This window comes from Capsicum annuum, chromosome 3 (assembly GCF_002878395.1).
Source record: "Capsicum annuum cultivar UCD-10X-F1 chromosome 3, UCD10Xv1.1, whole genome shotgun sequence".
In the NCBI taxonomy this organism is placed as follows: Eukaryota; Viridiplantae; Streptophyta; class Magnoliopsida; order Solanales; family Solanaceae; genus Capsicum; species Capsicum annuum.
The window spans coordinates 270,338,751-270,363,758 of NC_061113.1; the positions used below are offsets into that span (position 1 = coordinate 270,338,751).

The following is a 25,008-nucleotide window of genomic DNA, read 5'->3' on the forward strand; positions in this document are numbered from 1 at the left end:
TGGCCTTGGCGTACAACATGAGAGAAATCTTCTCACTTTCTGGCGAGCAAAACCAGGAAGTGCTATACTCGGTTTTGTCTTTTACTGCTCTTTTCTTATAGTTTTAGTCGGTTTCTAATGGGGAATTTATGACATGGTTGTCTGTTAATCATTCATTCAGATATTGAATTGTCTATTGCTGGTCCATCCAACTACCATAACTACGCCTCCCTTCCAAATAAGCTGGGCTGGTTGTGTGAATTCTCATTTCGTCATTTGAGTTGCATGACTTGTCTTAATATCTACAAAATTATAACTTCATTTTCAATTATGAAGTTATAATACTTAATAAGTTGGTATTTTGCACCTGTTTCTTCATTTATTTGTTGCGTTCATGCCATTTGTATCAAATTTGCAGAAAAGATGCATCAAATCAAAATTCAAAACTACACCCAAAGCCCGTCACAGACTGCAGCAAAATTTGAACAGAGACGGCAGCAAAAACTGGACCAAAATAATTTGGGGATCTAAATAATAATACCAAAAAAATGATTTCAGGATAATTCGATCCAGAAGTATAAATATTAGAAAGAAAATTAAGTTTAAAAGGTAATAAGAGCTTAAATAACCAAACATACTTATAAGAGCTTCGCGATTTAAGTGTGTACCCAAATAACCAAACATACTTATAAGAGCTTGGCGATTTAGGCGTCTGCCTAAATAACCAAACATACTTATTTTGACTCTACTAGATTTCTCCATACTTCAAATTAATTACATGCTATTCTACTTGTTAACAATTTTGGATATATGGCCGACAACCAGCCGCAAACCCCGATAGATGTGCATGTATGCGAGATACATGGATCTATCATGACTTAGCCGTAACCCTCCGGATACATGCATATATATATATATATATATATATGAGATACATGGACCTATTGTCTTAACCGTGTCTCTGGCGTTAATCATATATTGGATGTTTATTTAGTGGAAATTAGTGGTTAGTAGAGTAATTAGCTCCTATACTAATGATTTTTTGTTGGTTCACTCAGTATATCAAGGCCATACCAACAAAATAATGGGCCTTTTCTTATAGACCAGTCGGATACAGAATCCGAGGAAGCTGCATCCGGTATTTGGATATTCACGATAATTTTCTAATGAATTGAACTTCTGTGCACAAAATATTCTACACTATCACTTAACTTGACATGTTATTTACATAAAAATAAAAAAATAAAAAATTAAGTAACCTGCAATAGCAAGTCAAGTTTAACTGGCAGTGTAGAATATTTTGTATAATAACGGTGCACAAAACTTAAATTCTTTTCTAATTGGGTGCATATACATCACTTTGCCTAAGATAATTTTTTGTTCTTTTTTTGAGTGGCGAGTGAAAAGGGGAGGAGGTAAAACTAAAATCACCTGAAAGAAAGTTATCTTGAAGGACCTATGATCTCTTGGGATCAATGGAAATTTAGCAAATGATAGGTTACATGGAAGAAAAAATCTTCGGACATGATACCTATTACTAATATAGGCACCACTGAGTAAAATATAATACTCGAACAAAGCAATATAAGTAATACCACTGTTACAACTTGATAATGTCGCAATACTACTATACTTTCAAAGTTCAAAAGAAATAACACTACTTTATTTCACACAACTCGCTATAACATTACTCCCACACTATTTTTTCATAGAATAGTCCGTGGATTAATAAGGAGCTGAAACTTGTACTTACACAAGATGTGACCAAAACTTCAATCAATCAGACTGATTGTCTCAAAGAAATTTGACAAGTTGAGATATCAAATCTTGTTATCACATATAACTTGTTTGCCATCAAATTTCTCTTTTCCTCGACGTACTTTATTTCTTTTATATAGGAACCCATACACCATTGGTCCATTACAAACAGAGAAAGAACATTTCTCGATGGAACCACTTTACTGCTGAATCAATTAGAGTAAAGATTTAGTTGAAGTCTTGGCTCAATCATAGCAGCAAGTGGAATCTTTCGTGGTATGGACAGACCAAAGATCTCCTCCATGTTGAGGTCCTCAGGAGTCATATTATCAGGCAATGACCACTTAAAACCCATGCAGAAGATTAGCTAAGGTGGAGCGAACCACCTTGAGCCCCAGGCTGTAGCCTGGACACATCCTTCTTCCAGCTCCAAATGGCAGTAGCTCGAAATCATGTCCTTTGACATCAATGGACTTCCCGAGGAACCTGTCAGGTTTGAAAGCCTCAGGCTCCTCCCACAGTGTAGGGTCCCTTCCGATAGTCCACACGCTCACGAGGACCCTGGTTCCTTTCTGGACATCGTAGCCTTCTACCTTGCAGTCTTCCCGACACTCACGTGGCACCAACATTGGTGCCACAGGGTGCAGTCGCATAGTTTCTTTCACAACTGCCTCTATGTTGGAAGATACGGGATGTCTTTTTCTTGTACCCACCTGTTTCGGCCTATCACTCGATCCAGTTCCTCTGTAGCCTTCTTGAAAATCTCTGGCTTCTTTAACAGCTCTGATATTGCCCATTCTACCGTCACTGCTGAACTCTCTGTTCCACCAGCCAACAAGTCCTGATTGTGCAATACATATTTTACTCTTGTTATCAACCATAACCAAACGTTGTAAAGAAATACATATCTACTCAACTTTGCAATTCATGTTTTACTCAAATTTGTCTCTGAACTAGTTAAACCTTGACTTCGATGAAGGCAGTTAGACCAACACTATCACTGCTGTGCTTGATTAACATTAGTTTTAACTCTTATTTTATGTATTACAGTGCAGTAGACACCGGACACAATGGTGGCAGTTAGAACAGACCCAGCCTTTGCTCCGATTGGAATTTCTCCTCTTCTACCCTCGAGATTTCGAGATTTGGGGTGTGTTCAGTATGGAGGAGAACATTTTCTGATTTTTTTATGTTTGGTTGGTCAGATTATTTTGGAAAACATTTTTCTTTGGGAAAATAAGTTACTTAAAATTGAGGAAAATTACTTTCGTAATGGAAGTATGGAAAACAAGTTACACAAGTGACTTTCCACATTGATTGTGTCCTCCCCACCTTCTAACACACCTCATTTTCATCCGGACCCTCACTCCCACCAACCCATATCCCCTACCCTCCACTATCACCTCCCATAATATCTGCCTACATTATATATAAATAATTTTAGAATAATCTCTTCTACTTAAGAACCGAACACAAGAAAACAGTAAGAAATCAACTTATTTTCATAGAAAACATTTTCCATCATACCAACACACCCTAGGACTTTGAAGGTGATACCTGGGTGAATGCTTTGACTCCGTGTCTCTCCAGTTTAACCTCCAGGGATGGATCATCAGCAAGTTGCAGCAGAACATCCACCATGTCCTTGCCTACATAATTCTCTTCTGCGTTCCTCCTAGCATTATGCTCATCAAGAACATGCTCCAAGAACCTGTCAAATTTCTTGCTCACAACTTTCATCCTCTTAACATAGCCTTGCAAGTCCATAAAATCAATCCCCGGCTCCACTATTGAGGACACCATTTAACCAGACCATCTCGGTCAACTTGTCCTTAATCGAGTTGTGGGACTCGTTCGCGTACTTCTTCCCCAGTACCATCCTGCTAATAATATTTAAACTCAGAGTTGTCAAATAGTCTTTCAGCAAAATCGGTTTCCCCGATAATTTGTTCAAATCATGAAGCAGAGAATGCAACTCTTCTGCTCGAATGTACTCAAACCAATCGAGCCGTTTTGGGCTGAACAACTCCATAACACACATCCTACGTGCCTGGCGCCAGTAAGGTCCATAAGGAGACCAAGTGATGTCCGAATAGTTGTACGCGGTATACTTTCCTGCAGCCATTTTGGGCCTGTCTACAAAGTTGATATCCATAGATTTCAGGAAAACTTTAGCCATTTCAACCGAGGATCCCACCACGACTGTTAAAGACCCGAAATACAGTTGCATAATCGGTCCATACTTGAGGGAGAGTTCGTGGATGGAACGGTGAGGAAGGTTGCCTATAAGGTGTAAATTTCCGATGATCGGCCATGGTTTTGGGCCTGGAGGTAAGTTGAGTTTTCTTTTGCTAAGAAATTTTGAAAGGAGCAAAAGAAAGAGAGTAACAAGAAATACTGCAGCATATGCAGTCCAGGTAGTACTTTCCATTGAGTTAGTTGTTGGTACTAATAAAAGATTCAAAGTGGTTTCAGTGGTGGAGTTTATGGCTCGAAAATGAGTTGCACTTATATTATAGATCTTGGAGTGAAGGTTGATAGTCTTTTGCAATTGTTTCTCTATGATCGTACGTACTTTCTGTTATTGGTAAATTATTGGATTACACACTATAAACGTGTTGGAGGGATCTTTGGATCAATCTATCAAGTGTTTTTTCAATCAGTTATTCGCCTGCCAAACAAACAGTATTACGTGAAATGCCTGGATGCCATATAGTCGTCGTACCATTTAACTTCTTTTAGTATGCCAGACTCTGGGCTATTATTAGGCTTTATGCTCCTACCAAAATATTTGTAATGGTAACAAAAAGCAGTAGGACGGCTCCTACTAAATATTTGAAACTTGTGATTTAAAATTAATGACAGCTATTTGTATAGCTATAAATCAGCTCACTAAAGGTAATATGACCTTATGGATTACTCATCCCATCTTTTAGGTTCTATTTGGACAATATGAATGATCTTTTATGTTCATGGAATCTTTCGTCCTTTACTTATAGTTCTTCCCACCTTAGGTTTTGGTGGCGGGAATGCCAGCGCTTGTGTTATGGCATATTTGAATGTCTATATTAAATATCTGTTGAGATTTTTTTCAGTTGCTGAAGATTTTTATATTTTCTTTGCTGAAGATATATTCTACGTATTTTGAGCTTTCAAGGCTATTTAAAGCCTTATAGCTATTAAAATTAGCAGAAATATATTGCCAACCTTGTTAGACTTTTTAAAACAAACCAATAGAGACAGTATCGCGTGGGGGCTCAATATCGAACAAGAAAAAAAATGGGACAAAATTGTCCCATGACATGAATGTTGACCAAAATTGTATAAAGGAAAAACAATCCATTTCCTTTATTGATGTGAAACATTTTCAAGGTGAAACGAGCAACATCAATTGGTAATTGGCCCAGTTTATTCAATCTCGATTTGATTCCCATCCTGAGGACCTCATGTTACTGTTAAAAGAAGTTTACTAGCACTAGGGTCGGGATGTAAAGGGTGAAAAGTTCGAGTGTTCGAATGAAACTCTGTGCGCTAAGAGGGGCGAAATGTCAAAATCGAACAAGTAAAGATTTCAGTCAGGCCATTCGGCCTAATTAATACCAAGAAGTTGTAATTAAGGCGTAGTTATTGTAACTGTCTAGATAGAACTAGATGTAAGATTTCGACTTTAAAGGACATCTTATTTATAGGTCTAATTTGTGACTATAATCGACTTCCTCCGTTTCGTTTTAGTTGTCCCTTTTTCTAAAAATATTTATTTCAATTTAGTTGTCCCTTTTGATGAAATCAAGAGTATTTTATTATGTTATTTCAATACTACCCTCAACATTAAATGACTAAACAAAGTATATTTACTCAAATTTATTTCTTCAAAACATAATTAATAAAACTAATTTGGTAAAATAAACCCCTAATAAATGCTTTCTTAAGGGGAGTGTCAAGTCAAAAAGGCCAACTATTTTGAAAAGTAGACAGACAGGAAAAAGGACTAAAAACATTCTTCGCAAGATGAGAGCAAGCATTAGATGAAGTCGACTTTGTCCATCTCGCATATCAACTTCCTCTATCGATAGCGAGTATTTGTTGTATTCCAGTGCATGAGGTAGTGGGACTGTGGAGTTGTGAAACTTTTCTGCTTTCCCATCATCAACTTTATATGAGAAGAGTCCGGAACCAAAATATGTCATGTTTTTAAAGTGGTACCAAAAAGTATCAAAATATGTCATGTTTTTAAAGTGGTATCATAATATGCTTTAAGAGTTATATGCATTATTTTTAACAGAAATGAGCAAACGGAGTTAAGTTTCTGAAAATATACATAACTCACTTAATAAGTGAGTTATGCATTTTCAGAAACTTAACTCTCTTAAAAAGAAAGTTATGTAAGCGAAGTTACATAACTCTATTAAAAAGAGAGTTATAAGAGAGTTATGTAAGAGAAGTTACATAACTCTATTAAAAAGAGAGTTATGCATTTCTTTTTACATAACTCACTTTTTAAGTGAGTTATGTAATAGAAGTCACACAACTCTCTTAAAAAGAGAGTTATGCATTTTTTTCTATATGCATTTTTTCTATATGAATTAATCTAAAAGTGAGTTATATAATAAAAGTTACATAACTTGTTTTTTCCTCTACGTAAATATAATAAAAATTATATAACTCATACTATAAAAACTTACATATTATGTGAACAATTAATTTATCGTTTAAAGTTTTATTTTTTTAGAAAGAAGGCTAACTATTACGAAACGGAGAGAGCAAAACTCACTGATTATGTGAGTTATTCAAATATAAAATAAGTTTAAAAAACGAGTTATCCATTGAATATAGCTCTTAAAATATGTGTGATAAGCGCATAACGTTATTAGTGATATGAAATAAGAATATGGTGCGAAAAATATGAGTTATGCAAAAAGTTGACATGTTCATAAAAAACGTTTGTCAGTCATAAAAAGTACCATTAGAAAAAATATAAAATTCACAAAAAAAAAAGAGTTATCCTTCTTATTTATATAAAACTCACTGTTGGACAGTAAAATTCTCGAGACCGAAAATAATAATCAAGACAAGAAAAATACTGCAACAATCGATTTATTGATTTCAATAAGTGAGTGTTACAATCTCTATGATTCCTCTAATTCGCCTTTTCAACTATAAATTCAAGGACTTCGAGCTTGATCTTAAACTTGACGGATTTGATCTTGACTTGTGCTTGAATTCAAGAGCTTGGTAGCTTGTTCTTGAATCTTGCGGTCTTGATCTTGAACTTGAACTTGATTTGAAGACTTGATGAACTTGATCTCGACTTGTACTTTAATTCAAGGGCCATTGAGCTTGTTCTTGAATCTTGTAGTCTTGCTCGAACTTGTTTTTGAATCTTGAACTCGTGATCTTGAAATCTTGAGCTTGTTCTTGAACCTTGAACTCTTGATCTTGAAATCTTGAGCTTGTTCTTGAACCTTGAACTCTTGATCTTAAAATCTTGAGCTTGTTCTTGAATTTGTAGAGAAATCTGCTGCTTTGATCCACGAGTTCTCTCTTGCTTCTTGTTAAACTTGTTGGTCCGTTTTCTGAATTATGAGACCCCTATTTATAGTTGTAGGAAGTAGAGAGTCATGATAAACATGAACTTTCTTTGACCAATCAAATTTAAGTGACATGATATTTCTTATGGGCTTTGAATTTACTGCATCATTTTGACACGTGACATGGTCCCATTGGCTCCTTCACTTGACTTGGCACGCCACGTCATTTGACATGTGACACTTATTTGGGCCTCTAGAATATGACAATATCTTGGGCTTAGTAAAGTGGGCTCATCATTTGTAGCCCAAATCAATGCGCTAACCAAATAAAAAATTGGACTTTAATTAAACCCATATATGTTTGGACTTAAATAATTAATCCACTTATATTAATCCGTAATATTTATTTGGGAGTAATATATTTTAAATTTAATATAATTTGAATTTTGTACGGATTTAAATTTAATAAAATTGGATCTCTCACAAATGCCCCCTACTTCAAGACTTGTTGAGACATTTAATATTTTGGAGACTAGCCTTAAAGTATGCTTATTTAATCATGTTTCCTTCGTGCTTCAACGATCCTCATACATATGAATACCTCATTCAAAAATTTAAAGCCAAACCATATTGATATTGCCTCTCAAAACTCTCTCATTTTTTTTCATGAATCTCTATACTTATGACCCATTGGTGCGGCATGATATCCAATTTCAAACAGATTTTGGAAGACTTTTTCATCGCCTTACTTAATCAAGAATAAAACTCTTCCGATTTGAACTTAGATTGAAGAAGTAAAGAATCTCTAATTTGAATTTGTATGGGAGAAGAAAATAATCTCCAATTTGAATTTGGAGATAAAAGTTATTCCAATCTGAATTTATATTGGAGAAGGAAACAATCTCCAATTTAAATTTGGAGATGGAAGTTATTCCAATCTGAATTTATATTGGAGAAGGAAACAATCTCCAATTTGAATTTGGAGATGAAAATTATTCCAATCTGAATTTATATTGGAGAAGGAAACAATCTCCAATTTGAATTTGAAGATGAAAATTATTCCAATCTGAATTTATATTGGAGAATAAAACATCCATCTTACAACTCTACCCCACTTTTTCAATAGCAATTTTGGGGTTTTCAATTCATCAATAATATTGAGGTAATTTCATTTGCTCCCACTTTTCTCTTATTTTCGTCACTTTTTTTCAGCACAGCATGTTAGTGGTAGAAAATTCATATCTCATTGTAGGAGTATTGAAATCATTATCCGTTTGATGTTCTAGAAATTAGACTTCAAGAGCTACAACATATCAAAAATTTAGAATTAAGCTCCTTCAATATAATTCTTGATAATTTTTTGAAGTTAACCCTGAATTTTATCATGCTGAAAATTTCAGATCTGGGCACCTGTATAAAAATCTTCATATCTCAATTTAGGAATGACGAAATCATAAGGCGCTTGATTTTTTATGAAAATAGATTCAAATGTATATAACATATCCGAAATTCATGATTTAATACCTTCAGAATTATTTTAGACAAAATTTTGAAGTTGACTTTAAATTTTGCCATGCTGAAAATTTCAGATCAGCGCGTCTTCACTAAAACTTTCATATCTCAAAGTAGGAGCGATTAAATCATAAACCGCTTGATTTTTCATAAAATAAACTCGAAAATATATAACATATCCAAAATTCATGATTTAAAACCTTCAGAATTATCCTAGATAATTTTTTTAAGTTGCCTCTGCCTTGTGATACGTTTTTAATTTCAGGTTTGCGTGGCTTCACAAAACAAATCATATCTAGGCGTGAGAGTGTTGAAATTGTGAGTGTCCTTTTTTTTATTGGAAAGAGAACTCTAATATTTACAACACTTTTGATAGGCGAGCAAACTCAGGGGTGTAATTTGATCCATCTTTGCCGATCGAGATACTCTCCATATTTAGGTAAGCATTCCTTATTTTTTTTTTCGTTCCCTTTTTTCTTTCTTCTTCTTTTTTTTAGGTGAAATACAAGCTTTTTCTCAGGATAATGCCTTTTAGATAAAGGATATAGTCTTATGATGCAAAGGGATAGATATCCTTTCCTACCATAAGTAAGGTAATCCTAGAAGGTAATCTTACGGCGTATAGGGATGACTATTCGTCTCCGCCATAAGAAAAGGTAACTTTATGGTAATCTTATGCTGCATAAAGATGGGCTACTCGTCCCTGCCATAAGAAAGGTAACTTCGTGGTAATCTTATAGTAAAGGTAAAGGGTAAATTCATGGTAGTCTTATGGTAAAGGTAAAAGGTAACTTCATGGTAGTCTTATGGCAAAGGTAAAAGGTAACTTCATGGTAGTATTATGGCATGAAGAGATGGACATTCGTCCCAATCATAAGAAAAGGATAATTTCAGGGTAATCTTATGGCTCATCGGGATGACTACTCGTCCCCGCCATAAGAACGGGTAAAAGGTAACTTTATCGTAATCTTACGGTGCAACGGGATGACCACTCGTCCCCGCCATAAGAAAAGGTAAAAGGTAACTTTATAGTAATCTTACGGCGCAATGGGATGACCACTCGTCCCTTCCGTAAGAAAAGGGTAATTTCAGAGTAATCTTATGGCGCATCGGGATGACTACTTGTTTTCGCCATAAGAAAAAAGGTAATTTCATGAAGATTGAAAGGTAAACTCAAGAAGGTTAGAAGGATTTAAAGACTTCAACTTATAGATCAAAGCATCTGATGACTCCAACTTTCAAACTCTGAAAGCTTCAATATGGCAGACTTGAAGACTTCAACTTATAGTCGTAGAGCATCTAAAGACTTCAACTTGTAGACTTCGTGAACTTGCAGGTTTCAATATGGTGAAGTTGAAATCTCCAACATAAATACTTAGTGAATTTGCAGACTTCAACTTATATGCATAGGTCATTTGAAGACTTCAACTATCAGACTTCGTGAACTTGCAGGCTCCAATATGGTAACTTGAAAGCTCCAACATGAAGACTTAGAGAATTTGAAGACTTTAACTTATATGCATAGGTCATTTAAAGACTTCAACTATCAGACTTTGTGCACTTGTAGTCTCCAATATGGTAACTTGAAAGCTCCAACATGAAGACTTAGTGAATTTGAAGACTTCAACTTATATGCATAGGTTATTTGAAGACTTCAACTATCAGACTTAGTGAACTTGCAGGCTCCAATATAGTAACTTGAAAGATCCAACATGAAAACTTAGTGAATTTGAAGACTTCAACTTATATGCATAGGTCATTTGAAGACTTCAACTATCAGACTTCATGAACTTGCAGGCTCCAATATGGTAACTTGAAAGCTCCAACATGAAAACTTAGTGATTTTGAAGACTTCAACTTATGTCCGAGAAGCTTATACTTCATAGGGATCTGCCCCCATTGAGTCACCAACACTTGGTGCAAGTCTGAAGATTAATGATGTTAAAAGTCTTTTGAAGATTGAATTTTTTATATGGGGGGGAACATGTATTTTTCTAACACTCATGCAACTGAACTCATAATAAAATTCCAAGCGCCTACCTACCTCAATGAAGAAGATCAAGTCACAACGTAGTTCTGGGGTGAGTGTTTTTTTTTGTTTTTATTTATTTATTTATTTGCATCCTAACTTTTGCCTAGGCTGCCTCTTTCTAGGTTTTCAACCTAGCGGATATTTTTTTTAGCCATTCTCTTACGGGCCAGGAGTAGACATGCAGTTTATACTCGTGCCTGAAGGAGTGTTATCTTCCTTCAAAGATAGTACTTTTTCAAGAACTTGGCATTGATGGGTCCAATCCTCACGGTATCTGCATCAACAAGTTTGTAAGCACCATTTAAATATGTCTCTTGTACGATGTATGGTCCATCCCACTTTGGGGTGAATTTGCCCCTAGACTTACGAGAAGTGATAATGGGTCTTCTTACTGCAAGGACTTGATCTCTAACTTAGAAGCACCTCAAGCGAACTATTTTGTTGAAAGAATGAGATACATGGGCTTGGTAACATTTAAGATTTTGTTGAGCCTCTAGCCTCTTCTCATCAAGAGTTTCTAACTCCGTAAGACGCAACTTAGCATTTTCTTCATCGGTGAGCCCTTCTTGAATAGCCAGTCTCAAAGAAGGCATTTGATGCTCAAGTGGCAAGACCGCTTCAACTCCAAAAGCAAGTGAGTATGGGGTTTCTTGCGTCGGTGTACGATAAGTTGTCCTATACGCCCATAAAGCTTCTTCCATTCGCTCATGCTAGTCTCGTTTGGACTTGGAGATGACCTTCTTTAACAAATTACATAAAGTCTTATTGAATGCTTCGGCTAGACTATTGGCAGCAGCATGATACATAGAAGACTTAAGTTGCTTGAAACCAAAGAGATCACAAATTTTGTTCATCAGCTTGTTATCAAAAGGCTTTTCATTGTCAGTTATTATGTACTGAGGAATTCCAAAGCGGTAGATGATGTTCACTCGAATGAAGTTTGCAATATTTTCCTTCTTTAATTCCTTGAGAGCAACAATTTCGACCCATTTTGAGAAGTAATCTGTTGCGGCCAAGATATATAATTGTCCACCAGAAGATTTTGGTAGTGGACCAACAATATCCATTCTCCAAGTATTGAATGGCCAAGATGCTACAGTTGGGGGTAGTACCTCTGGAGGTTGATGTATGAAATTTGCGTGAAATTGAAAAGCTTTGCATCTTTTAGCATAGTCCAAGTAGTCTTTCACCATCGTTGGCCAATAATATCTCATCCTTTTAATATGAAAATGAAGCTTCGATCCAGACTGATGCGATCCACAAACTCCCGAGTGCGCTTCTTGCAAGGCTTGAATTACTTCTTTCTCTCCTAAACACCATAAGAGTACTCCCTCAAATGATCTTCGATACAGTGTGTATTTGTAATAAAGGAAGCAAGGTGCACGACGATGAATGTCAGTCTTTCTCCTTGGATCTTCTGGAAGTATCCCATGACACAAGTAGTCAATGATAGGTTGTCACCAATCCTCCTTTACATCTTCAGACACGGCGATGAGGTATTCAACCTTACCTTGTACATCTTCATCTTTATTTGATGGCGGTACTACCCATTCTTGGTGAATAGTAACTCGTGTCTGATTCGCAAGAGTTAGAGTTGAAGCCAAAGCAGCTAGTGTATCAGCTTGCTTATTTTCTTTCCTTAGCATATGCTGTAGGGTTACTTCTCCAAGCCATCCCATCAACTTCTGTGCCTAATCATGATATGGTCTTAACTCGGGTTTCCGAACTTCATAGCTTCCCAACAGTTGCTTTATCACCAATTGGGAGTCACCAAAAACTTATAATTGCAGTTTTTTTATGTCGACAACCATCTCTAGTACGAGTATGAGCGCTTGATACTCATCAACATTATGGGAGCAACTATTCGTCAAGGTAAAAGAGTAGGAATGACCTCTTCTTGTGGAGTGACAAACACTATGCCAGCACCAACTCCATCTCGATGTGCAGCACCATCAAAGTATATCTTCCATGGTGATCTAACTTCAACAGCTATTGCATCTTCATCAGGGAGTTCATCGCTCAACTCCCAGTCATCAGGTATTGGGTGATCTGCCAAGAAGACAGCCTATGCTTGTCCTTTTACAGCATTTTAGGGAACGTACACAATCTTAAACTGTTGAAATTAAAGGTACCACCTTGCAAGTCGGTCACTTAGGACTGGTTTTGACATCACAAACTTGATGGGATTTGTCCTAGACACGAGACGAACAACATGAGCTTGAAAGTAGTGTTTCATCTTTTAGAAAGAGAAAGCCAATGCCAAACGTAACTTTTCAATCGAAGAATACTTTAGCTCATTTGGTGTCATTATTCTGCTCAGATAGTAAAATGAGTTTTCTTTGCCTTCACTATTTTCTTAAGCCAGTAGTGCTCCAACTGACCTCTCTTGTACCGTGATGTAGAGTATCAATGGTTTCCCATGTAAGGGTGCTATAAGAACTGGTGGCTTTATTAAGTATGATTTGATACTCTCAAAGGCGTTACTACAAGTTTGGTTCCATTCGAAGGAAGTATCCTTCTTCATGAGACGACTAAATAGTTGACATTTTCTGGCCAAGTTTGAGATGAACCTCCTTAAATAAGCTAACCTTCCTTGGAGGATTTTTAATTCATGAATACTTCGAGGCTCGGGCATCTTCAAAATCGCATCAACCTTGGCTTGATCAATTTCAATTCCTCGGTGTCGCACAATGAAACCAAGAAACTTTTAAAAAGTAACTCCGAAGGCATACGAAATGCAATGAGCTCTTCATTTTTTGGCACCATGCGGATTTGGTTATAGTCAGATGAACCGTCCATGAAGGACGTTGCCTCATAACCAGTGGTGACATCAATCATCAACTCTGGTATGGGGATTGGAAAATCATCCTTAGGGCATGCGTTGTTGAGATCTCAAAAGTCGACATAAACTCGAATTTGGCCATTCTTCTTCCGTACTGGAACAATACTTGAAATCCATGTGGGATATTTGAATTCGAGAATAAAGCCAGCTTCAATGAGTTTGTTAACTTCATTTTCGATCAGTGGAACCAACTCTGGCCTAAAGCGTCTCTGAGCTTGCTTAACAGGACGAGCACTATTTTTGACTGCCAACTGATGAACCGCTATTTTCGGATCTAAGCCAGGAATTTCCTTATAACTCCAAGAAAATACATTCATATATTCTTTGAGTATATCCATATATGCTATTTCTTCCCCCATCTCTAAAAAAGCACTCAGGAAAGTTGGTCGTGGGTTTTCATCGGTTCCAAGATTAAATTCTTTCAGGGGATGTATTGTGGCCTTTACTCCTTCTTCAAGTTGAGATAGAGCATCTCGAGCATCTTCATCCTCTTGAGGATCATCATCGTTAATGGATATATAATAACACATGAAATTTTTTTTTATCTCTTCATCAACCTTCATTTGAGACGAGATATCTTTCTCATTTTGGGTCATAACATGATATGAGGAACTAATACTTTCTTCATCTTCCTCATGTTCCTTGGTATAAACCACAGTATGAACCTTCGATTTTAACACCTTATTGCATGAAACCACCAATTTTGTCTGCTGCCTCATTCTAGAAGGAATCAAACTTTGGAAATCCTTCTGGATCTTAGGCGAGGAGTGCATTATCGTACTTTGATGACTTCTCCGACGCTTGTTACTTTTCTTCTTATTTAGAGGACCTAACCTCTCAAATATAGAAGCTTTTACGGTTGATTCTCTAAGTTGGTCAAAGACAGAAGGCCTTTTTTTGGATGCGGTAGACTCCTTTTCTACAGTGATATAGTTACTAACCACCATTCTTATGGAGATGCAAATTGGAGGTAGTTGTGTGTATTCTAGGCCCTTATGTGCCTGCCTTGTTGTACCTTTCGACGGAAGTTTACCCAACCTTGATGGGTCATTAGGATTATATCCAGCCTTTATAAATAACTTATATGTATTTAGGTCAAAGCCCTCCTTTGTCTGCTTCGTAGGGAGTGTTATATCTTATCGTGGATTTTGAGCCACAACTAGCCTTGAGAATGGATTTATCGCGTCAATCTTCCTAATAGGTAAAGTTATCTTGTTCAGCCTATTATCTTGGGCATCAAATAGGTGATCTTTCTCTTTCTTTATCTTTGGCACATAGCGAAGAACAAGAGTTGCCTTCTTTTTCATAGGAACGATGCTTTCTTCATTTGACGTAGAGAGAGGCTTCTTGGTGGTGACTTTTTCAACAGTCACCACGGCCTTCTTGGCTGCAAGATCATCACACTTGATCTTGGTGACATCATCAACCCTTTTCTTATTCATGACATAGTTTTTCAAGTAGAATTTTGCATCGGCAAAGTGTGATTCAGCTTCAGTAAATGGCTTATCATTAGCTACTATCTTTCTTTCAACTCCATTTTTGAGGTACTTCAAGTATCGATAGTAAGAGGATGAGATAATTTTTTTCCCGTGAACCCAAGGCCTACCAAGTAATATATTGTATAAAGTTTTGGCATCAATCACATGCATCAATACATTTGATTGAAAATCATCCATACGAATCCCCAACTTGATAGATCCCATGGCCCTTTGGCCCCCTTGGTTAAATCCTTGGATCATTATACGACTCTCGTCTAGTTCATTAGTAGCGATACCAAGTTCTTTCATCATGCGTATAGGTAGGATGTTGACTCCGGATCCCTCATCTATCAAGATTCTATTGATCTTTTTTCCTAGAATCTGACCCACCATGTATAAGAGACGGTTATGTAGGACCTCACCAAACAGAAGATCGTTATTTGTGAATGTGATTCTTGTATCACGAGTACATGTGCCTCTTGACCAAGAGGTTCAACAAGTGGTTCAACGGCTGAAGGAACTTCTATGGGCATATTTTCACCCTTTGCCCCCTCTTTGGCAGTGTTAAAACAAGATGCCTCAAGATTAACTTGGGTAGTCTTTCCGCGGAACCAACTTGGTAAGAATTCCTCTAAAGTCACCGGATGTCGAGGTTTTTGGTGGTGAAGCTCCGTCACCCTTGTCTTCTTTGAAAGTTCAACCAACTTTTGCTTCCTTGGTTTCTTCACCATTCTTCTTCTGGTTGGCTGCTCATACATCTTCTTTCAAGACTTGTCTTCTTGCGTCTGTGTCTAGTTACCAGAGTCCAACCTTCATCATCATCTTCGTTAACTGAAGACCTGTCAGGCTCTAATATTTCCTCATTATGTTCTCCAACGCATATTTGGACTGGGTCGAGCGAACCAAAAGTAATGGATATTTGATGAGAACTGACCGTCTCATCATCGAAGAAGATCTTCTTCTCTTTTGCCAGTTGCATGACTTTATCTTTAAAGACAAAGCATTTTTCTAGAAGGTGACTTATGAGCCTATGATATTTGCAATAATTAGGGTCATTAGTCCTTCCAGCTTCATTGGGCCGCTTCATCTCTTGGAGTTCAATAAGTTTATGCTGAAGGAGTTCATAAAAAATCTCAGCCATATTAGAGTCAAGGAAGGGATATTCCTTTTCTTGCATCTCCTTTAAAATTTTCTGATTTAGACGTGTTCCAGAAGTCGTCTTCACATTTTGCTTCTTGCTTATCTTTGTGGTGACCTTCACAGGAGACACGTCGACATTCATGGATTCTTTGTTATCATTTTTGGGGATAAACTTACCCCATCTTTTGGGTTCTTGCTTATACTTTCCCCTTCGAGGGTCATGGATAAGTGTTCCTTCCTTTCCAGCAGAAGACAGGCTCAACTCCATGTCGTGAGCATGAGTAGTTAACTCTTCAAAGGATTTTGGTTTAATTCCTTGCAAGATGTAAAGAAGCACCCAATGCATTCCTTGGACGCACATCCCAATTGCACAAGCTTCACTGAGCCTATCTTTGCAGTTTAGACTCGTATTTCTCCATCGATTGATAAAGTCAATGACTGACTCATCCTTTCTTTACCGAGTATTTGTGAGCTCTATCATGCTCACTGTACACATTGTTCTATAAAACCGATTTAGGAACTCGTGTTCCAATTTTTCCCAACTATCGATGGAGTTAGGTTCGAGGTCCGTATACCAATCAAAGGCGTTTTTCTTTAGGGAACGAACAAACTATTTGACAAGATAGTCACCGTAAGTTCCAGCATTATTACATGTCCCAATAAAGTGTGCGACATATTATTTTGGATTACCTTTTCCCTCCAATTGTTGAAATTTGAGGGGTTGATAGCTGGCAGGTATTTTGAGGCTATCTATTCTCGCAGTGTAGGGCTTGGCATACGCAAGAGAAGACTTGGTGACAACATCATACTTGTCTTTGAGGGTCCCTTCAATAAATTTCCTCAATTGCCCAATCGGGATCATTCCTTCAGCAGAAACTTGCACCTCTTTAGTTGGTGGTATTTGTTTCACAGGATTTTCCATCTCATGAACCTCTGGAGCTTTTCCCAGTGCATGGCTAGATTCTTCGTCTATCAAGCCTTCCACCCTATCAACTATCTTATCAATCCTAGCCTCTTGATTCTAAACATAGTTGGTCAGGCCTTCAATTGCCTTTGTCAGATTCACAAGTTGCTCCTCCATAGACGAGGCATCAGTTACCATTGCCTGCATGAACACCGAAGACGTCAGAGAGTTACATGGATTATCGCATAGGTTGATCTTTGAAGTGCTCAACTTATACGATGTAAGTGGAGATGATGCGTTTGTTGAACGACCATCGCTCTTTGCACTAGAGTATTTGGAACCAGAATGCTCAAGTAGAGCAAGATTCTTCTTAAGCGATTCCGCGAAACTGTTTCCTCCTTCCGAAGCACTTGCATTGGATTTCATTCCTTTTGGGGTTGAAGATTCAAAAACTGGAGTTGGCGCAGACGACACTGGATGTGTTTGTTATCCTAACATATTTGCCTTACTCCTCGTGAAAGCTCCCAAGCTCCCGAAAGTAACACTAAGGATGCTTTCTACTTCGGCAGAGAACCTTGAATCAGCAGCCTTGGAAGCAGTTACCATTGCTTGCATGATCACCGAAGACGTCAGAGAGTTACATGGATTATCGCATAGGTTAATCTTTGAAGTGCTCAACTTATGCGATGTAAGTGGGGATGATGCGTTTGTTGAACGACCATCGCTCTTTGCACTAGAGTATTTGGAACCAGAATGCTCAAGTAGAGCAAGATTCTTCTTAAGCGATTCCGCGAAACTGTTTCCTCCTTCCGTAGCACTTGCATTGGACTTCATTCTTTTTGGGGTTGAAGATCCAAAAAATGGAGTTGGCGCAGACGACACTGGATATGTTTGTTATCCTAACATATTTGCCTTACTCCTCGTGAAAGCTCCCAAGCTCCCGAAAGTAACACTAAGGATGCTTTCTACTTGGCAGAGAACCTTGAATCAGCAGCCTTGGAAGTAGTTGATTGAGAGTTGATCTTCTTAGAAGTCATTTCAGCGTTCTTAATCTTCAAAGTCTGAAAAGTTGAGATGAGAGGTAGAGATTGTCCCACTGGGCGTGCCAGAATTTGTTGGACAATAAAATTCTCGAGACCAAAAATAATAACCGAGACAAGAAAAAGACTGCAACAATCGATTTATTGATTTCAATAAGTGAGTGTTACAATCTCTATGATTCCTCTGATTCGCCTTTTCAACTATAAATTCAAGAGTTTCGACCTTGATCTTGAAATTTTAACTTGAACTTGACGGATTTGATCTTGACTTGTGCTTGAATCCAAGGACTTGGTAGCTTGTTCTTGAATCTTGCGGTCTTGATCTTGAACTTGACCTTGATTTGAAGACTTGATGAACTTAATCTCGACTTGTACTTGAATTCAAGGGCCGTTAAGCTTGTTCTTGAATCTTGTAGTCTTGATCTTGAAGCTTGAACTTGTTCTTGAATTTTGAACTCTTGATCTTGAAATCTTGAGCTTGTTCTTGAACCTTGAACTCTTGATCTTGAAATCTTGAGCTTGTTCTTGAACTTTGAACTCTTGATCTTGAAATCTTGAGCTTGTTCTTGAATTTGTAGAGAAATCTGCTTCTTTGATCCACGAGCTCTCTTGCTTCTTGTTAAACTTGTTGGTCCGTTTTCTGAATTATGAGGCCTCTATTTATAGTTGTAGGAAGTAGAGAGTCATGATAAACATGAACTTCCTTTGACCAATCAAATTTAAGTGACATGGTGGGCTTTTAATTTACTGCATCATTTTGACACGTGGCATGGTCCTATTGGATCCTTCACTTAACTTGGTATGCCACGTCATTTGACGTGTGGTGCTTATTTGGGCCTCTAGAATATGACAATATCTTGGGCTTAGTAAAGTGGGCTCATCATTTGTAGCCCAAATCAATGGGTTAGCCCAATAAAGAATTAGACTTTAATTAAACCCATATATGTTTGGACTTAAATAATTAATCCAATTATATTAATCCGCAATATTTATTTGGGACTAATATATTTTAAATTTAATAGAATCCGAATTATGTACGGATTTAAATTTAATAAAACTGGATCGCTCATACTCACATATTTATATATATATATATATATATATATATATATATATATATATATATATATATATATACATACATATATACATATATATAAATTTAATCAACAATTCATCGTCACTGATAATCCATTCTTCATAATTTACCAATCCTTGTGATGAGAACGAATTTGGATACTGTCCAACTATAAATAAATCAAAATCATCATTTTTTTATTTTCATTCTTCTAAAAATAGATTCTCGAAGTCTCTGTAACCAATTGAAATTGGATACTTGACGTTGAACTTGCGAGAGATACTACAATATATTGTATTTCCCTCGTGAATAATTTTGTCATTCTAAAAAAGTGCAACTTTAACACGTTCAGCATTCATTCTTTAATCTTTGATTAAGTTTTGAAAAGAAGAGTCGAATTTGAACAAGTTTGAAAAAGAAGAATTGAATTTAAAGAAGAAAAATTCAGTTTCAAAAGAGGAGTTGAATAAAGAATGCAGAGTCTAGAATGTATACTTGTGTTTAAATAGGAGAAATATGAATGTTGGTGGAAAAAGTTATTTACAGATAATTCATATATTTTTAGAGTTATATTTATATAATGGATAACTCACTTAAATAGTGAGTTATGCATTTTATTTCTACATAACTCATATAATTAGTGAGTTTTATATGATAAATGTGAGTTTATATATATGTGTGTGTATAAATATGTGAGTTTTATAGAAATAGAAAGGATAACTCATTTTTTTTGTGAATTTTACATTTTTTCTAATGGTACTTTTTATGACTGACAAATGTTTTTTTATGAATATGTCAACTTTTTGCATAACTCATATATTTTTCGCACCATATTTATATTTTATATCACAAATAAAGTTATGCACTTATCACACATATTTTAAGAGCTATATTCAATGGATAACTCATTTTTTAAACTTATTTTATATTTCAATAACTCACATAATCAGTGATTTTTATTCTCTCCGTTTCGTAATAGTTAGCCTTCTTTCTAAAAATATAAAACTTTCAAAGATAAATTAATTGTTCATATAATATGTAAGTTTTTATAAAGTGAGTTATATAATTTTTAGTATATTTATGTAGAGGAAAAAAGCAAATTATGTAATTTTTATTATATAACTTACTTTTTGAGTAAGTCATGTAGAAAAAATGCATATAGAAAAAAATGAATATCTCCTTTTTTAAGAGAGTTGTGTGACTTCTATTACAAAACTCACTTAAAAAGTGAGTTATGTAAAAAGAAATGCATAACTCTCTTTTTAATAGAGTTATGTAACTTCTCTCACATAACTGTCTTTTTAAGAGAGTTAAACTTAATTACGTTTGCTCATTTCCGTTAAAAATAATGCATATAATTCTTTAAGCATTTTATGATACCACTTTAAAAACATGATATATTTTGATTTTTTTTTTATTTCATGACATATTTTGATTTTGAACTCATAGGAGAATACGTCAAGCTCACAAGACAATTAACAAATTTAGTTGAATAAAAATTGGCGATTAATTTAACCAAGATCAAATGAGAAAGAAACTATTAAAACATGTCTTTATTGGCATCATGATCCCCTGCTTTTCTTCTTCACCAATTTAAATTTGCTTAAACAAACCTATTCAGTAACCTGAAACATTTTTTTAAAAAAAAATTGGAACATTGTTTAATATTCGCGCATTGTCAACCGAAATTCTCATAGGATTATAAGTTGTGCTGAAATTTTTTTAAACAATTGAAAAAGAAAATACCAATGATAGGATTTTTTTTTTATAACCGTGACCGCAACTTATTCCACGAAATACGTGTCACCTCCCACCAGCAATAGGTAATAGGTAACTGCATGCACCAAGGTTGGGCTTTGAAGCTGAGACCTCATGGTTCTCACCCACTTCATTGACCTCTAGGTCACACCTTGGTGCACCAATGATGAGATTTTTACCATTCATGGATGTAAGCTTCCTTAAGGAAATCTGCAATTGTTGCAACTTACAACAAATAGCTCTACTCTAACATAAATAGATTCTGAAAAAGTTATCTGCATTATTACTGTATGATTTATGACATACATACTAATGAGTTCACTACAAACCACTTTCAAGCAAAGAAAAAGATACAAGATTACAAAAGACTTTTACAACACCAATTCAAAAAGGCAAACACTCTATCTTGATGAAACCATATTAGTGCTGAATCAAACAGAGTAAAGACTTGGTGGAAGTCTTGGCTCAATCATAGCAGAAAGTGGAAACTTTTTTGGAGTGGAGAGTCCAAAAATTTCTTCCATGTTGAGGTCCTCAGGAGTCATATTATCAGGCAATGACCATTTAAATCCATGTAGAAGATTAGCTAAGCTTGCTTGAATCACCTTAAGCCCCAAGCTGTAGCCTGGACACATCCTCCTCCCAGCTCCAAATGGCAATAGCTCAAAATCATGTCCTTTGACATCGATGGACTTCTCGAGGAACCTCTCGGGCTTGAATGCCTCTGGCTCATCCCACAATGTAGGGTCTCTTCCGATAGTCCACACGCTCACGAGGACCCTGGTTCCTTTCTGAACATCGTAGCCAGCTACCTTGCAGTCTTCCCGACACTCACGTGGCACCAACATTGGTGCCACGGGGTGCAGTCGCATAGTCTCTTTCACAACTGCCTCTATGTATGGAAGATTTGGGATGTCTTTTTCTTGTACCCACCTGTTTTGGCCTATTACTCGATCCAATTCCTCTGTAGCCTTTTTGATAATATCTGGCTTCTTTAACAACTCTGAAATTGCCCATTCCACTGTCACTGCTGAACTCTCAGTTCCACCAGCCAACAAGTCCTGATTGTACAATTCACATTTTAATCGTCATCAACTATAATCAAGCATGAAAAAATAAATACAAATAAATCGACCAACTTCTATCACTAAATAGAATGGAGACAAATTTTATTGTTTAGCTATAAAATTTGTATATAGTTGATTCCTATTTTTTTAAAAAAAAAAAATCTTGTAATATATCTACAAACAGAAACTGGATCTGATAAGTGATATCATTTCAGAAACATTATCATTGATATAGTTCAATTATTACGAGTATATTCTTTTTCTTGAAATATGATAAATAAATTTTGGGTCCACCATTAAAGTTCCACAATATCTTGTCAATGTCCATACCTATCGAGTAGAGGAATTCATAATAGTACTGTCACCCAAGTGGAACAATAGGGAGCTAGTGCGTAGTTAATTAAAATTATCCTTAACTATTTACCCTTTTAAGTTTTTTCTTTCAACGAACGTTACTCCTATATTTTCTTGAGTCCAAGTCATATACAGTCAGTATACAGAATAAAGTGTATACCTGAGTGAATGCTTTGACTCCATGTCTCTCCAGCTTAATCTCCAGAGATGGATCATCAGCAAGCTGCAATAGAACATCCACCATGTCTTTAGCAACGTAATTTTCCACTGCTTTCCTTCTCACGTTATGCTCATCAAGTACATGCTCCAAAAACTTGTCGAATTTCTTGCTCAAAACTTTCATCCTCTTAACATAACCTTGCAAGTCCATGAAACCAAGCCAGGGGATTGAATCTCCAATATTAAGTACTCCATTTAGCAGGAACAATTCATCCAACATCTTTTTAAATTCCTCAGGAGTAACAATAGAGTTTTTGGATTCATCCAAATACCTTTTCCCCAGTACCATCCTGCTAATAACATTTAAACTCAGGGTCGTCAAGTAATCTTTCAGCAAAATCGGCTTCCCTGATAACTTATTCAGATTTCGGAGAATCAAATGAAGTTCCTCTGCCCGAATATACTCGTATGAATCCAGCCTTTTCGCGCTGAACAACTCCGTCAGGCACATTCTACGTGCCTGACGCCAGTATGATCCATACGGGGACCATGTGATATCAGAATAATTATAGGTGGTGTGTTTTCCTGCAGCAGTTTTAGGCCTGCCTACGAAGTTGATATCCATGGATTTGAGGAAAATTTTGGCCATTTCAACCGAGGATCCTACTACAACAGGGAAAGACCCGAATTGTAGTTGCAAAATGGGCCCGTACTTGACAGAGAGCTCGTGGATGGATCGATGAGGAAGATTGCCCATCAGGTGTAAATTTCCGATGATCGGCCATGGTTTCGGGCCTGGAGGTAAGTTGAGTTTCTTCTGGCGTAAAAATTTGGAGAGGAGCAAAAGAAAGAGAGTACCAAGAAATACTGCAGCATACGCAGTCCAGGTAGTACCTTCCATTGAGGTGGATTTTTGAAGAGGACTGATAGTGATTGAAACTAGTTGTTTTTGTGGAGTATATGGTTAAACTGATGGGCTGTATTTATAGCATTGGAGAGATGCGTACATGAATAATTTAATGAGTCAATTGATGTATTTTATTACTTTTGGTCGATTATTTTCTGTTTATTTTAATTGGGAGAGTGGACTTCTGTAGAGAAAAAGTCCAAATAATTTCCGGGAAACTTTGTTTCAGTTGCCTTTAGTCTTCTCAGAAATTATTTCTTATTTTCTCCTTATCAACAGCCAACTGGTGTGAAACAAATTTGAACAATAGTATGAGGAAGCCCACGAAAAGAAACGATATGTATCTGATTTTCACTTGATACAAAGATTTAAAATATATATATATATTGAATTTTGTAATTTTAAATTAAAAAATATGTAATATTTTAAAATGTCATTTAATTTTATAACCTTAAATATATCACGTGCAAGTTGTCAAAAAAAGAAAGAGAAAGAGATTTCATTTGAAACGAATAGTAGGAAATCTATTTTTCTTTTTAATCTGATTTAAAAAAAATAATTTCTTTTCTTTTTTAGTAATTTTTTAGTTTTAATTTTCCACGTGACATATTTAACACCACAAGATTAAAGGTTATTTTAGTACATTTGACATATCTTTAATTTAAAATAAAAAAATTCAATAATTCTTTTTATTTTTTAAAATTTCGTGTCAAATAAAACTAGATATTTTTCTTTTTTATTTTTAAATAAAGGAAATATTACTTTTTAGTTAAAAAAAAAAAAAAAAAAAAAAAAAAGCTACCCCAGAGTCCATTAATTTGAAATGATAATGCATTGAAAAGTAAAGATGGATGTTGGACAAAGTTAATTTAAGTAAAAGACGGACAAGAGGCATTCTATAATAGTTGTTTAATAAGGCCCTTCTAGAGTGAAATTATCAAACAAAACTTATAGTTAAGAGATCATACATTTAAAATCAATTTTAAAAAATTTCTTTTCATTTAATTAAATAAGATTGTGTAAAATAAATCAAATAAAATAATAAAGAGTAATGAGTTGTAAGTTTCTACGTTTTGACTTAGAATAGAAATATGTGTAACATATGGCAGTGGCAGACCAGGGATTCGAACCTAGAAAACTGAATATGGGAGTCACATTCTCAAGTTACTGCACCCAATCATATGTTTGTTCTCTGGGTGCTTCTTAATAAATTATAGAGAAAATGGTTTATTACCCCCAACCTTTAATCGAAATTTCAAATACACACTCAATCTTTAAAAGTGACCTATTACCCTCTAAACTATTTTAAAATGAAATTATTACCCCCAACATTGACATGGCAAGAGAGTGTATTTCACTCTCTTTTAAAGAGCATGAGAACGAAAATAATTTATTAAAAAATTATTTTTAATATTTTTTTAAATAAATATATATAATTTTAATTATTTTCTTTCTTTCTTTTTCTTCATTTC

The 25,008-nt window shown here is 35.8% G+C and overlaps 1 protein-coding gene and 1 pseudogene across 1 annotated transcript; both read right to left on the bottom strand.

Annotated features, from left to right (window-relative positions):
- Window positions 1–1,374: 1,374 nt before the first annotated feature.
- Window positions 1,375–4,401, bottom strand: LOC107861663 (annotated as a pseudogene).
- Window positions 4,402–21,307: 16,906 nt separating this feature from the next.
- Window positions 21,308–23,879, bottom strand: LOC107861664 (trimethyltridecatetraene synthase-like). Its single transcript, XM_047410253.1, has 2 exons — window positions 22,631–23,879; window positions 21,308–22,110 (listed from the first exon to the last, which is right to left on the bottom strand). Exons 1-2 carry the CDS (start codon window positions 23,528–23,530, stop codon window positions 21,481–21,483), a joined length of 1,530 nt encoding a protein of 509 aa, XP_047266209.1. The 5' UTR covers window positions 23,531–23,879; the 3' UTR covers window positions 21,308–21,480.
- Window positions 23,880–25,008: the final 1,129 nt, after the last annotated feature.